Raw genomic sequence first — 13,071 nt, 5'->3', positions numbered from 1 at the left:
AGCTTGTATGATTACAATATATCAATATTAGAATATGACTTTATAGATAAAAAACACAACATTATAATTTTACACAGTAGACATTACAAAATAGGCGGCTTCATCGGTAAAATCAATCTCTTCCAGGCAGAGATATGTATGTTGCTTGTCTAAGCTTTCAGGCAACCGTTGGCGTGGGCGTACAAAATATTGTAACTTTGACATACTTGTAATAATAAATACTACGATTCACCTATATTTAGATATACTTACCTATGTCTTTATACTTAAATAAGTAGTTTACTGCTATAGTGCTTTGACGGCCAAATGGCGTAGTGGTTAGTGACCGTGACTGCTGAGCCGAAGGTCCCGGGTTCGATTCCCGGCTGGGGCAGATATTTGTTTAAACACAGATATTTGTTCTCGGGTCTTGGCTGTTGATATTTATAATTAGTATCTATCTATCTATATATTTATCTAAATATATAGATAGATAGATACTAGTTGACTGCCTCTGTGGTCTAGTGGTAGAAGCTTCGCTTCATGACCCAGAGGTCCTGGGTTCGATTCCCGGGTGGGACCATCAATTTGTGTTTCTAAATTGTGGTTCTAAGTTTGGTTAGGACATAGAAGGCTGATCACCTGTTGTCCGAAACAGTGAAACGATCCATGCTGTCGGATGGGCATGTAAAGCAGTCGGTCCTGCGCCTAGCTCTCTCCAGTCGTGTCGGTCAATCCGTCCCATTGGGTTATGAGAGTGATGGAACAGAGAGTGCTCCTGTGTACTGCGCACACACTTGGGCACTATAATCTACTCCTGCGTACATGGCTGATCTCAATTGAGATTGGCCGCCGTAGCCGAAATTCGGCTAGGAGGACATTATTATTATTATCTAAATATATCAGCTGTCCGACACCCATAACACAGGTTCGGCCTAGCTTGGGGTTGGATGGCCGTGTGTGAGATGTCCCCACATATTATTATTATTATTATTATTATAGTGTCTGTATTTTCTGCGAGTTTTTTAAAGTGACTTTTTATACATGTTTGAATGAATTTATTAGTATTTGTTAGAATGTTTTGTGCCGGAAATAAAACGGTGGAGTTGGCGAAGGCACGCCAATAAACCGTGATTCATTTAGTAGAATCGGAACCCAGTTTATTTTACTAACCCAGTTCCACTTTGTGGCTGCTTTTATACTGTGTTGTTGGTAGTCGTGCCATAGATAAGAACAGGTCAACAATTTTACTTTTAAATTCAGCCCCGGTTGAGCTAGGCATTGTAGGAATTGGAGTTTTCGATAAAAGTAGCGTGAAATTATTGTTTGACCTATTTTATAGCCTTGAAATAGCAGTATCCTACCACCGATACAAATATGGATCAAGATAATGATGACGCTTTATTTTTACAGACTTTAAAAAAGGAGGAGGTTCTCAAATCGTTTGTAAGTATATGTATGTTTTTTTATGTTTGTCGACTTATGTAATAATTAGTTATGGAAAGCTTATTTTAAAAAAATGATATGCGCATGAGTTGGTCCCATTTTAATTTCAAAAATAAATTCCACCCGGGATTTATCATTTTATTTTCATTTTATTTCCTAAATATAGTTCTTATAACAAAACAACTTGGCTGTGTCTATCAGATTAGATATATGTATATCTTAACAGGAAAACTAGTTAATTTGCCTCCAGCAAGCATTCAAGCGTCAACGTCTACGTTTCTGCACCTTAAACTTAATTAATAAAAAAAACGATTTAAATTAAAATTTCTACTGTACAGTTCAACACTGTTACGGTACAATTCGTTCACCCTATCAGCATTTTAAATGTTAATAAATAAATCATTCGACCTACTTATAATAACCGTGAAAGTTTGTAAATATGGATCGATAAATATTTGTTCTGTTTCACGTAAAATGACTGGATCATTTTTTTTTATAATTTAGCATGTAGTTAGCTGACTCCTTGGATTATAAGGTGCAGCGAAACTCGGAAAAGTTGGTCATGGATAAAACAAATGAAACATAATTATAAAGATATCAATTTCGCACGAGGGATAAGTACCTACGCGTAAAACATAAAAATATAATAAAGTGTCTTTGAAAGTTAAAACGTGCAAATAAACTAATTAGCTTGAAAAAAAGAAAAGGTCAAATCTAGCTTTCGCTCTTTAATTAGTCTTGCAGTTTTAAACAATGGCCACCGGCGGTCTCCGCAACAAAGTTCTAACACGAGATTTGCAAATAAAAGAAAAGATAACTTTTAAAAGTTAGTTTACTAGGTGCTTTTACTTTTCAACTGATTTCAACAAAGCTCGATGTTTGTCTCTGAGTTAGAATGTATATGTGATGTAGGTACCTAATTTTGTCTCCTATCTTCACCTTCGTAACTACTTATAATGATTGGGAAAATAATGTACTTAACTACCGAAAAATATGGATGATGGCAATCAAAATATTTTTGTTATAATCATATAAATCTGATCATTTATGTTTCGTATCGGAAGGCACTAGACAGGTTCATCAAAAAAGACGGTGAATATGCCCAACGGGGTGTCCCATGGACCATAACAAAATAATTAATACCAGAGACCTCTAGTGAAAGGTACCTAAACTACAAACTAACAACTCTATAAAAACCCAACAGATGGCGCCACTATCATAATAAACAAACGAGCATCTGCGATAAACACTAGCAGGTCATTGAACGATATATTTTATTTGCAAATGTTAAAACATGCGAACGCCTGATTTGTAATCTGTAACGCTTTTGTTCGAGGTGACCTAAAATAGATTCAGTTTTTATTAGTTCTGAGTCCATTTATATGCCTACTGGAGTCATTGACTTTTCTAAAGAATATTCTCTTTGGAAAACTGACAACTTATTAAGCACTTATACATATAGATAAAATGTTCTAAGGTCCAAATTTTGGTCTAAGGATGAAGAAAGTTGGCTACCACTGTCTGTCTCATACTGGAAGTGCAACGGGCCCCATAGACCGAATAAGTGGCACTGTTTAGCTGTATTACTCCACGCCCTAATCATTATAATTATAAGGCATTTTAAGGCTTATTAAGCTTTGCCAGGTGACATTCAATATGCATCCTCTTAATTTCTCAATGGCTACAGTACGTTATTGTGATAGTAGATAATAAATAATACAGAAAAATATTTCTTGGAGAAAACTGCAGTGATTTTGCCATAAAACAAAAGACAAACGCTGTCAAAAATTATCACAATTGCGTGCCAAAATACTTAACGGAGTATCAATACAATGGTATTAACTTTGAGTTTTTGGTATAACGGTATTGACAAATTACCGAAGTAACAGTAAAAATCCAAATGACATGTAGCATTACAACTTGCAATATAGAAATTTTAAATTTATAGAAATTGCCTTTTCTTTTTCAAGTAAATATAAATTTGATATCTAATGTGACGGAATTATTATAAAAACTAGTGATGGGCCGAATGTGGTTTAAACCGACATTCGTGACGTGCGCGTCTTGCGCCCCAAGGTATCTGAACATTCGATCCGCACTCAAAAATTGACATTCTCCGCGACACTCCACTAAAGATTCAAAAAAGCCCTCACCTTGCAAATTGTCGAGTATATACGTCCTCAGCTTCGTGGTGCCGTTGCTGTCGTTGTAGATGGACAGCATCTCTTAGCCGAGGGCTAGCGAATCTACTTATCTGGACACCTAAACCTCCATAACGCGTTTCAGGAGACGTTACCGACTTCCTATATCCTAGCATTGACTCTTAGGATTCATAATAAGAGTCTTCCTGAATAGATTCTTACACTATATCCGCATTGTCCGAAAGTCATTTCATCATTATCCGCGTTAAAACACTCCAAAAACCCACTCACCTTGCAAATTGTCGAGCATATACGTCCTCAGCTTCGTGGTGCCGTTGCTGTCGTTGTAGATGGACAGCATCTCCTTGCCCAGCGGGTTTCCCTGCAGGCCCAGCATCTGCAGGTGGAACAGCTTGCCCAGCTCGTACGGGAGAACCCGAAGGTAGTTGTTGTGGAGGAGCAGCTCTCTGCGGATGAGAGGTTAAGTCAGTAAAGGATTTGGTGGTTTAACTTAATACTTATATGTGTGTAGAATGTAGATTACGTAGGGGATCAGTGATCAATACAAAAATTTAGGTGGCATATATTAATGGGATTAGGAAGGTAGGTATAATTTAGACAGAGCTAGAGCTACGATTATTATTTTATTTTATTTTTAGGAAGTATTTTTTTTTTTAATAACAAGACATATGAAAAAGCGAAATTACATTTCTTCAGATATTGTTATTTTATTTCGTTATTGACACGCGGTACAAAATATTGTAGATTCATCATAGCCAACACACTATAAGCAATGAGCATGCCTCAACGACTGGTTTAAATGTCTATCTAGCCCAGAAGGTATTCATATTTTCTTCATCCAATAGATCGTATAGTCTACCGAATGTTAAATTGTGCGTAATACATTTTCAAACTTCAATTATTATTACCTGCATGTAGAAACATAAGCGAGGAACAGTGGGCACTAGTTTAAGTAAATTGTCACCTCCTTAATATTTTGTATGAAAAATGAACTTTGTGGCTACAAAATCATAATAATAATAGTTCATCTCTGCATGGATTATGTTATGACGCGATTGTGTAAGGTCGTTGACGTACAACTCGTTCTGCGAACATCCAATATTATGTAAAGTGACGTGTCAGAGTGTACAAAAACAAAACCGGTTTATATTATAGAAAACAAACCGGCCGTTTATCAAAACAACTCTATCTTGAATGAAGTTCATACATTCCCCTATCTATTAACAGTTCACGGGAGACGGTCCTATCTTTACCTGTGTTTTTAGAGGGTTTTTTTCTTTGAACAACTGTAGCGGGCACATTGGTAGTTCAATGACATTTTCGCGCACATACAGTTGACATAAATTATGAATAAACTACAGCTAAGCAAATTATAGCTACGTGTCGAAGCCACATTATTATGCTATTTCGATCGATTGCTGATTACTAGTTATTAAACTGAAACTATTATGTAAGTGTACATTAAGCTGTTTTTCCTAGAAATTACGAGTACGTACGAACGTAACACTGCACCTGACTTCAAGAATAACAATATTATGTTAGGATTGGATAGCAGGATGCAAGTATAAGGGTAATTCTTTCATCAATCTAATAGAAATGCCTACGACGGTGTAAAATGTATGTGATGTGGTTATTGTCTTTAATAATGTCATAAGATGACGATTAGATTGTGATAAGGTTCCATGCGAGTGAGCCAGGTGCAGTTTCTAATACCCCTACACAGAATATAAAAAATGAGATTGTGCAACAATATCTGAAGCAACAAATTGATTGCAGCTAAATCTAAAATGAAAAATACAATCCTGTCTGTGAAATAGCGTAGAATTCTAGCTACATAAACTCTACAGTGTGTGCTGTGTAGGCGTGTGACGAAATATTTCATAGAATAGAAAGTCAAATCCAAGGTACTACACACTGAATGGTGTATGAGTTACCTAACAGAAGAATAAATCTAATTTACAGTATAGTTTTATTGAAATCTTGTGTTTTGACTCTGGCGTAAATATACACTTATTCATTTTATTTACTTTAGATTGGGACGTACCTGCCCAACCAGTTTAAGATCAGTTAATTTATGTTACAAGGTTGCACTCTAGCTGTATGTCAACAACACATTGTATTATTATGAGCATAATTATCTTACTTGCATTCAAAACAAGCTTTCCATGTAAAATTATGTTTACAATATGTTTATCCTCTATCTTTATCTATATATTTTGGTATTCAATGAAGTTAGGCATACTTTATTCTACTAAATAACATCATCTTCATAATTAGCCCTAACGTCCACTGCTGGACATAAGCCTCTCCCAAGGAGCGCCCACAGCACTGTCCTAAATCTAACTAACATTACAAACGCGAAAGTTTGTATGTATGGATGTTTGTTACTCTTTCAAGGGAAAACGGCCGTAGCTATTTAGATAAAATTTAGAGTGTCCGTATATGACACCCTAGATAGACACATAGGCTACTTTACAACCGGTATGCCGACGAGAAAACCTTTAAAAAAGAAGCAGAGCAACAGCTAGTATCTAATAATATAGAAAGAAGTATGTCAGGATACTCAGGATCGTGGGTTATGGAGGTTCATAGTATCCACCTACCCTTTTGGCACACACGCGTGAGTATAAGTATGTAAAATTCAGCACTCACCTAAGCTGTATAAGATCGCCCAGCTCCGCCGGCAGCGACCTCAGCTTATTATTCGATATATCCAGCTGGTGCAGGTTGACCAGCAGGTTGATGTCCGGGGGGATCCGCTGCAGAGAGTTGTCGTTCAGGTAGAGGGCGGTGAGGTGCGTGAGCTGGAACAGCTGCGGCGCTAGGGCGCGCACACCTCCTGTTACCTGGAAGCGGAATGTTGGTTCATCTGTAGAAATACTTTGCAACTTTTATGCTGGCCAGCTTAATTTGAGTATGTTAACAATATTTCAATGATGCCGAGATATTTGCCGAGAAGGAACTTTCCAAGGAAAGCACACTATGGTATGTAACCATATACTTAAATCCTAAAAGGTATGTTTAATGAAAAGGATATTTGATATCATATTTATATAGAGTCGCAGAAGATTGATATGATTATACGCCAATTTCTAGTCCTTGCCCTTGATCTCTTTTACAAAGGTAATAAGGAATCTGTTTACTAATGTAAGTATGTATTTTATAATAATAATCATTCTTAAGTTAGGACTAAGTAATTAATAGGTAAGAATCTTTTCTAGTGTTCATAGCAACTGAGAAATCTGATTATGTGAAATCACAATGGGAAAATAAAAGAACTGAGCAATGTAGCTAAAGAGTTAGAAAGTCGGGTAGCATAACATTCAAGAAACCTAGAAACATTAGAAACCTATCTTTCTTCACAAAACAATTTATAATATCTTAACTCACTCACCATTATGGTGATGAAGTTATCATTTTTCAAAACATAATACTGTCGAAACATACCCTAATGCAATAAAATGCAGCTGCATAGGTAATACAAATAAATTACAAACAATAACATTGAAATGTTAAGATAAGTGTTGACATTGCAGTGTTTCAGCGTCCATATCGATGCGCTTGCGACACTCGCTAATGACGAGCGGAATAATCATGTGACATACATTTCGTAAAGTCAAATCTAACCGCATCCTTCTGTTGCCGGTTCGACTTGACGCAACAAATGTATTACAAAGTCAAATGGTGTAGTTTGATAAAAAATACAGACCAATGCCTAAACACTGTTACTTAGTCACCTTTATACGATTTTGGAAAGTTTGGAATGATTAACTTGTCCTACTGGCCTAGTTACATGTTGGGTCATGAAAAACCAGTAATTTCAGAAATAAATTAAAGCTTTTTCTTTAATGTCACATTACCGTAAAAAAATTGTGATTTTTAAATATGTATGTTTTTGAGTAAAATTCATTTAATAAGTTACCGACTGGTGTTTTTATTAATAGGATAGTGGCTTGGAAATAGTTAAAATACACTTACAAAGAAGGAAAATACGAAAATTAGCATTCAGTCATGAAACTAAGTGGCTAGACCTAGCAGTGCCCTTGTGCCTTATCCTTAATTATCTTACAAAGAGTCACCTGAATATCTTTAAATTTAACTTGATACTTTTGCCCTGCTTTTGGCACAAGGGCGTACCCAGGTAGGGGCAGGGGGGGCAGCTGCCCCCCCCTAGAAGATAAAATAAACGTAAATTTTCCTGCCAAGTCGGAATTAAAAACGTGTTATCTACTCTTACCTACCTACCTATTTTGTTTTGTATCTTAATCAAACTAATTAAGGTCAACTGGGGTTACGTTGTATTTTTAGATCACTAAAAGTTTTCGGAATAATGGGAGCAAAGGTATGAAAAATTTAATATAAAAGTGAGATATTTACTTTAAGAAACTAACGACTATTGAACAAAAATTTCTTAACAAATTTAAAGCATTGATTTCTTTGCTGGAATCTAATAAAAGTTTCTTATTTAGTGTCTTAAAAAAATCGTGATTTTGAACGCATTTTCCAGGTTTGAGGCAAATGTGTTTTTAGTATGTAAGAAAATAAGAGAGTTTTATCCAGTTAATTTTTTTGTGCAATAGTATTGCAGTTAATTTAGCCAAAAGAAACTATTGACGAATTCACAGATGATTTAGTAGAAATCAGGAAAATGCGTCTAATTTTCATGAATGAATGAATAAATGAATAAATATATTTATTTCACAAATAAGCTTAACCTAATACATCCCACAAAATCAAGTACATATTGGTTTGTCTGTGGGGAGGGAGTCGCACTTCTTTTTCTATGATTACTTATACTTAAAAAGTTTTAACTTAACATTTTCTTAACTTTACAAAAGATAGACATACCTAACGTTACATACCTAGACATATTGTTGATTATTAATGTTATATAGGGTAGGTTTTAATTAGCAATAATTAGCAATAATTAGCAATAACGCATTTACTCCATGATAAATCCAAATAACATTTTTATGAAAAAAGAACTACCTAAGTACTCCTGTAAAGTGAGTAAGAATGTAGATTTAATAGTGGTGAGTGACAGTAAAGTTGTGAATAAAATAAAGTAACATCCATACATCCTCTCATTTATATTCTTTAGAAAAATAGTAAGATTGGATCAAATACGGGTATTAAACTTAGATATCAATTAAAATATGTGCATGGCAAAACCCATACTCTCCAATAAGTTTAGTGTTCATTCATAAATAGTAAAAATCCTTATCGAGCTGGTTTCAGTGATCGTAACTGATCACTGAGGTTAACACATGGCACGGTCAGTCTTGGATGGATGACCGATTTCAAATGGTTCTTTTCTGGATGCTTCCGTGCTTTGGATGGCACGTTAAGCCGTGGGTCCCGGTTGCTGCTTCGGCAGCAGTTGTTAAGTCTAGTCAGAGGCCTTCGGGCAGCTTGAAAAAATCTGACAGTCGGGTTGTACACTTGCACTTACCCGACAACTTTAGTGCATTGTACTCAATAAAAAACGGCGATACAAATTTACAGCGAAAAGCGGGTGACTACAGTCGTGAGCATAATTATGTATGTATTAAAATGTTGATGATTTCTATTTTGAGGCAATGCGTTGCAACAATCGCAATAGCCCCATTACGCCTAACGCATTTACCCCAAGACTTTTATCAAACATAAAAAAATTAACATCATTAATTCATCAAATAAAGCTATTTCATTGAAAATTTGTGTCTTATATAGACATATATTCTTTAGAATACCTACTGAATAATATCAATTGATAAAGAAAACTTTAGATTCACATTTTCAATCACCTGTCACACTACCAAACTTTCAAAAAAATGTGCAAATCACAAAATGACTGAATACTTGGATAATATTATGTTGACTACAACACCATCTGCCTGCAGTTCATGTAAAGTATTTAGTTTAAGCCACCCTAACTAGATGGCATTTTTCAATATTGATAAAGCCGTTTTCAAATAGGATCGAAAAGATTAATTTGGCCCGTAGACGCAATTGGCCTAGTTGACCTTAATAAAAGTAAATTTTCATGATTTTTGTTTCAATATACCCGACCGACCATCATCTCAAGAGCTGCCCCCCCCTAGCTGAAATCCTGGGTACGCCCTTGTTTGGCATATTGTGTACTTAGTGTAGTGATGCTACAATATGCATATGGGCAGCACTACAGAGAGCGACGACCGAATGGCGTAGTGGTTAGTGAGCCTGACTACTGAGCCGAAGGTCCTGGGTTCGATTCCCGGCTGGGGCAGATATTTGTTTAAACACAGATATTTGTTCTCGGGTCTTGGATGTGCCCGAAAAATGGCAATAGGCCTGCCCCCTATTTCATTGGGACGAACAAAACAACACTGGCGAAAAGTGGGTTCAACAATGCACCTCTGCCTACCCCGCAAGGGAGTACATTAGTACAAGGCGTGAGTGTTTGTTTTTTTTTGTTTTGTGTACAGGGAGCATCATTTTTGGTATTCTATAGATTGGGAGATATCTGAAAATGTCCCACAGTGTATGATTAAAGACTGAAGAAATTTTATGAATGCCACAAATATAACTAATCCACATTCACATAGGTTCTGGGGAATATGTACTGAATTTTTCATGGTGATATAGGAACAAGCCTACAAGGTATATGCAGGATCTAGGGCACCATAAGGGTCAGCATTAAGCGTAGGTGTATGTTGGGACAAAGTCCGCACAGGATAGATCAGATTTTGTAATGTCTGTAATGTATCAATGCAACAGGAGACCAAGGTCTGTTAAAAGTCCTAGTTATAAGCCTTATTAGTAACTTTTTATGTGGTGTGATATATAATATCCAACCGACGTAAACCCAAGTATGATGATAGTAGTGAAAAATCAAGTCCTTCGTAAGTTTACATTTAACTATTACAATATTTTGAAAGAAAGAAAATACATTTATTTGGTACTACAGTAAAGATGTGGGATAGTTACCTCAAGAGAGGTCCAGCCCCCTCGCCGGCCAGACGCCCGCTCCGCCTCTGACATGATGTGGTACGAGCGATTGTTAGCGCCCTCATGCTTGTCTTTGTTGCGAGACATACTGTCACCTGGAATATAAGCCACACATAGAGTAGTTACAAGGACAGAATTGAAAAAATTGTGATGTAATAAAATAATATTTACTTTTAAAATACACAAGGAATGTTTCAAATTAATTGAGGAATACTTTTATAGGTTTATACTTAACAACATAATTACTATTTTGCTCAGAGAACTTAATTTCTACATGTATCTAAACTAAACTATCAATATTAAGTAGAACTATAATTGTGTGAATGGGTAGTAATGGGTGAATATAACCAAATTACAAAAAATAACACCATCCATCAATGAGTTTGTTTACAATTTACATAGATTAAGCATAAGCATTTCTAGCAATCTAGGCTATAATAGGTTGTTTTCACAATATATTACTTTGGATAAATACCTACCAATATTCTGAGAAGAGAAAGTAGGTATGGAATAGGTTAGAATAGAATAGAATAGAATTATAGAATATATAATTATATTATTCTTACAATTATAGAATACTACAACAGGTTCATGAAAATACATATAACTAGAGTCAAAAACTGCCTTACAGTTATTCTATGCAAACTTTAAAATAACAACAACTTAATATGCCAATAGACCATGAATACCTTGTAAGTACGGCGAGAAATCATTTTAGCCGTGGTAACAAGGAGTTGTATCAAACAACATCATTATCTTCGAATGAGAAATAAGGACAACGACAACTTGCCATAACCTCCGCTATTCCTGGAGTTTACCCATCGAATAACGGTTTAAGGCTTACACCATATGCTTCCAAAGCCAATTAAATACCTATTTAAAACAAATACATACACTTTAAGTCATTCTCATTGCGAATTGTAAAGAAATGCGTATCATTGCTATACAGCTGACATGAAAGCGAAATGGATCGACACCAAAGTTGGTCTCCAAGCGGTGGCTTTATTGGACAATTGAGTGATGATTTCTTGCAAATATTAGTGAAATAATACTTTAATTACCTTCATCTACCCCTTAATTCCTTTAACTTTGATTGGGATGATAGTAAATGAGAAATAATAGCTGTAAACACACAATAGCACAATCTTGACAAACACGACATCAAACGTCCATTTACCGACTGCAGCGACATACGAATGCGATTATGCGGCGAAATCTGGAACTTTCTGTTTTTCTATGCTGGCCACAGATTAAAATATTGATCCTCAGAAAAAGTACTGCATTGTAGAACTTTTTTCTTCGAAGGCGAAAGTGTTGGTATAGAAAGTTCTTTACGAAAGACCTATTGTTAAACCACGTTATCTTTGCACATGCTATAAACAGGACGCACTGAAAATGCTTTTTTTAATATTAAGTGTTTTTTTTTGCGGTGAAATTAAAACTAGCCAGGCTTGTGATGATGACAAAGCGAATACTAGTACTTATGTGAGAGTTAATTATTTTTTCAAGTATGGATCTTAGAGTTGTCATCTAAATAAATATTATCAATTTTTAAAAGTTTAATTAGTTATGTCCATCCAGAATTACTTGTTTATGGGCTGATGATGATAATAATGATTAAAATGTTATTTCATAAATGTGTTCGGCACGTGGAACAATAAGATTTTCTAGAGGTCATGCGTTTTTTTCGGGTTCCGTACATCAAAAGGAATCCTTATAGGATCCCTTTGTTGTTCGTCCGTCTGTCTGTCTGTCTGTCTGCCACCACAGTTTTTTCTTAGAAACGGGTTAAGGTATCATTATCAAACTGTTATTTCGCAGAGATATTACAAATTAATTATTTTAGATATATTTATCCTACTTCCTACTTATAGGTAGGTACTATAAATGCGAAAATTAGTGAGTATTTGTGATTTGTGTGTTTGATACCTCTTCACATCAAAACGGCTGAACCGATATTGATGAAATTTAGTATGAAGTTAGCTGATACCCTGGATGAACACATAGTACTTTTCAACATGGAATTCCCACGGAAAACTTAAAGTAGCCTATGTGTTAGTCCAGGGTGTCTGCTAACTTCACATCAAATTTCATTAAAATTGGCGCAGCCGTTTTAACGTGAAGAAGTAGCAAATATACACACAAACACAAACGCACACATATTCACAAACTTTCCCCTTTTATAATATAAGTAGGATAGGATTGAAGTACAGGTAAATAAGGGATGATTATTGGGCGATCCCTTCACGTTACGGTAATAATATAACTGCACATATTATTATGTGCGGTGACCTTTAGAAACTAAGTTCTTACCTACCCAATAACTATTTATATGAACTACAGAAAAAAACATGGAATTAATTAAAACTACATTTAATGTACCTACTAATATTATAATGTGTTAGTTAAAATTTATAGGTGCTCCTGTTTCCGTTTTCCTACGACACGGATGCCCATCATGGTAAGAATCGATCAAATAACACAACCCTTAACACCGTGTTCTCTCGTATACCAA

At 35.5% G+C, this 13,071-nt stretch overlaps 1 protein-coding gene across 3 annotated transcripts in view; it reads right to left on the bottom strand.

Moving 5' to 3' along the window:
* Window positions 1-11,765, bottom strand: part of LOC105398238 (CCR4-NOT transcription complex subunit 6) — a 106,165-nt gene extending 94,400 nt beyond the window's left edge. For 2 of the 3 annotated variants that reach the window (XM_048621678.1, XM_048621680.1), the window contains exons 1-4: window positions 11,618-11,765; window positions 10,536-10,651; window positions 6,240-6,433; window positions 3,858-4,033 (exon numbers count right to left, since the gene is read on the bottom strand). In XM_048621678.1, the coding sequence (XP_048477635.1) occupies window positions 3,858-4,033; window positions 6,240-6,433; window positions 10,536-10,643 (478 nt within the window). In that variant the 5' untranslated portion in view covers window positions 10,644-10,651; window positions 11,618-11,765. Of the gene's footprint in view, window positions 1-3,857; window positions 4,034-6,239; window positions 6,434-10,535; window positions 10,652-11,245; window positions 11,519-11,617 lie in introns of those variants that run through there. The other variant, XM_048621679.1, reaches the window with a different exon arrangement.
* Window positions 11,766-13,071: the final 1,306 nt, after the last annotated feature.

The sequence above is a fragment of the Plutella xylostella genome, chromosome 6 (genome assembly GCF_932276165.1).
Source record: "Plutella xylostella chromosome 6, ilPluXylo3.1, whole genome shotgun sequence".
Taxonomy (NCBI): domain Eukaryota; kingdom Metazoa; phylum Arthropoda; class Insecta; order Lepidoptera; family Plutellidae; genus Plutella; species Plutella xylostella.
Note: the sequence above shows the minus strand (reverse complement) of the source record. Positions and strands in the feature narration are given on the sequence as shown.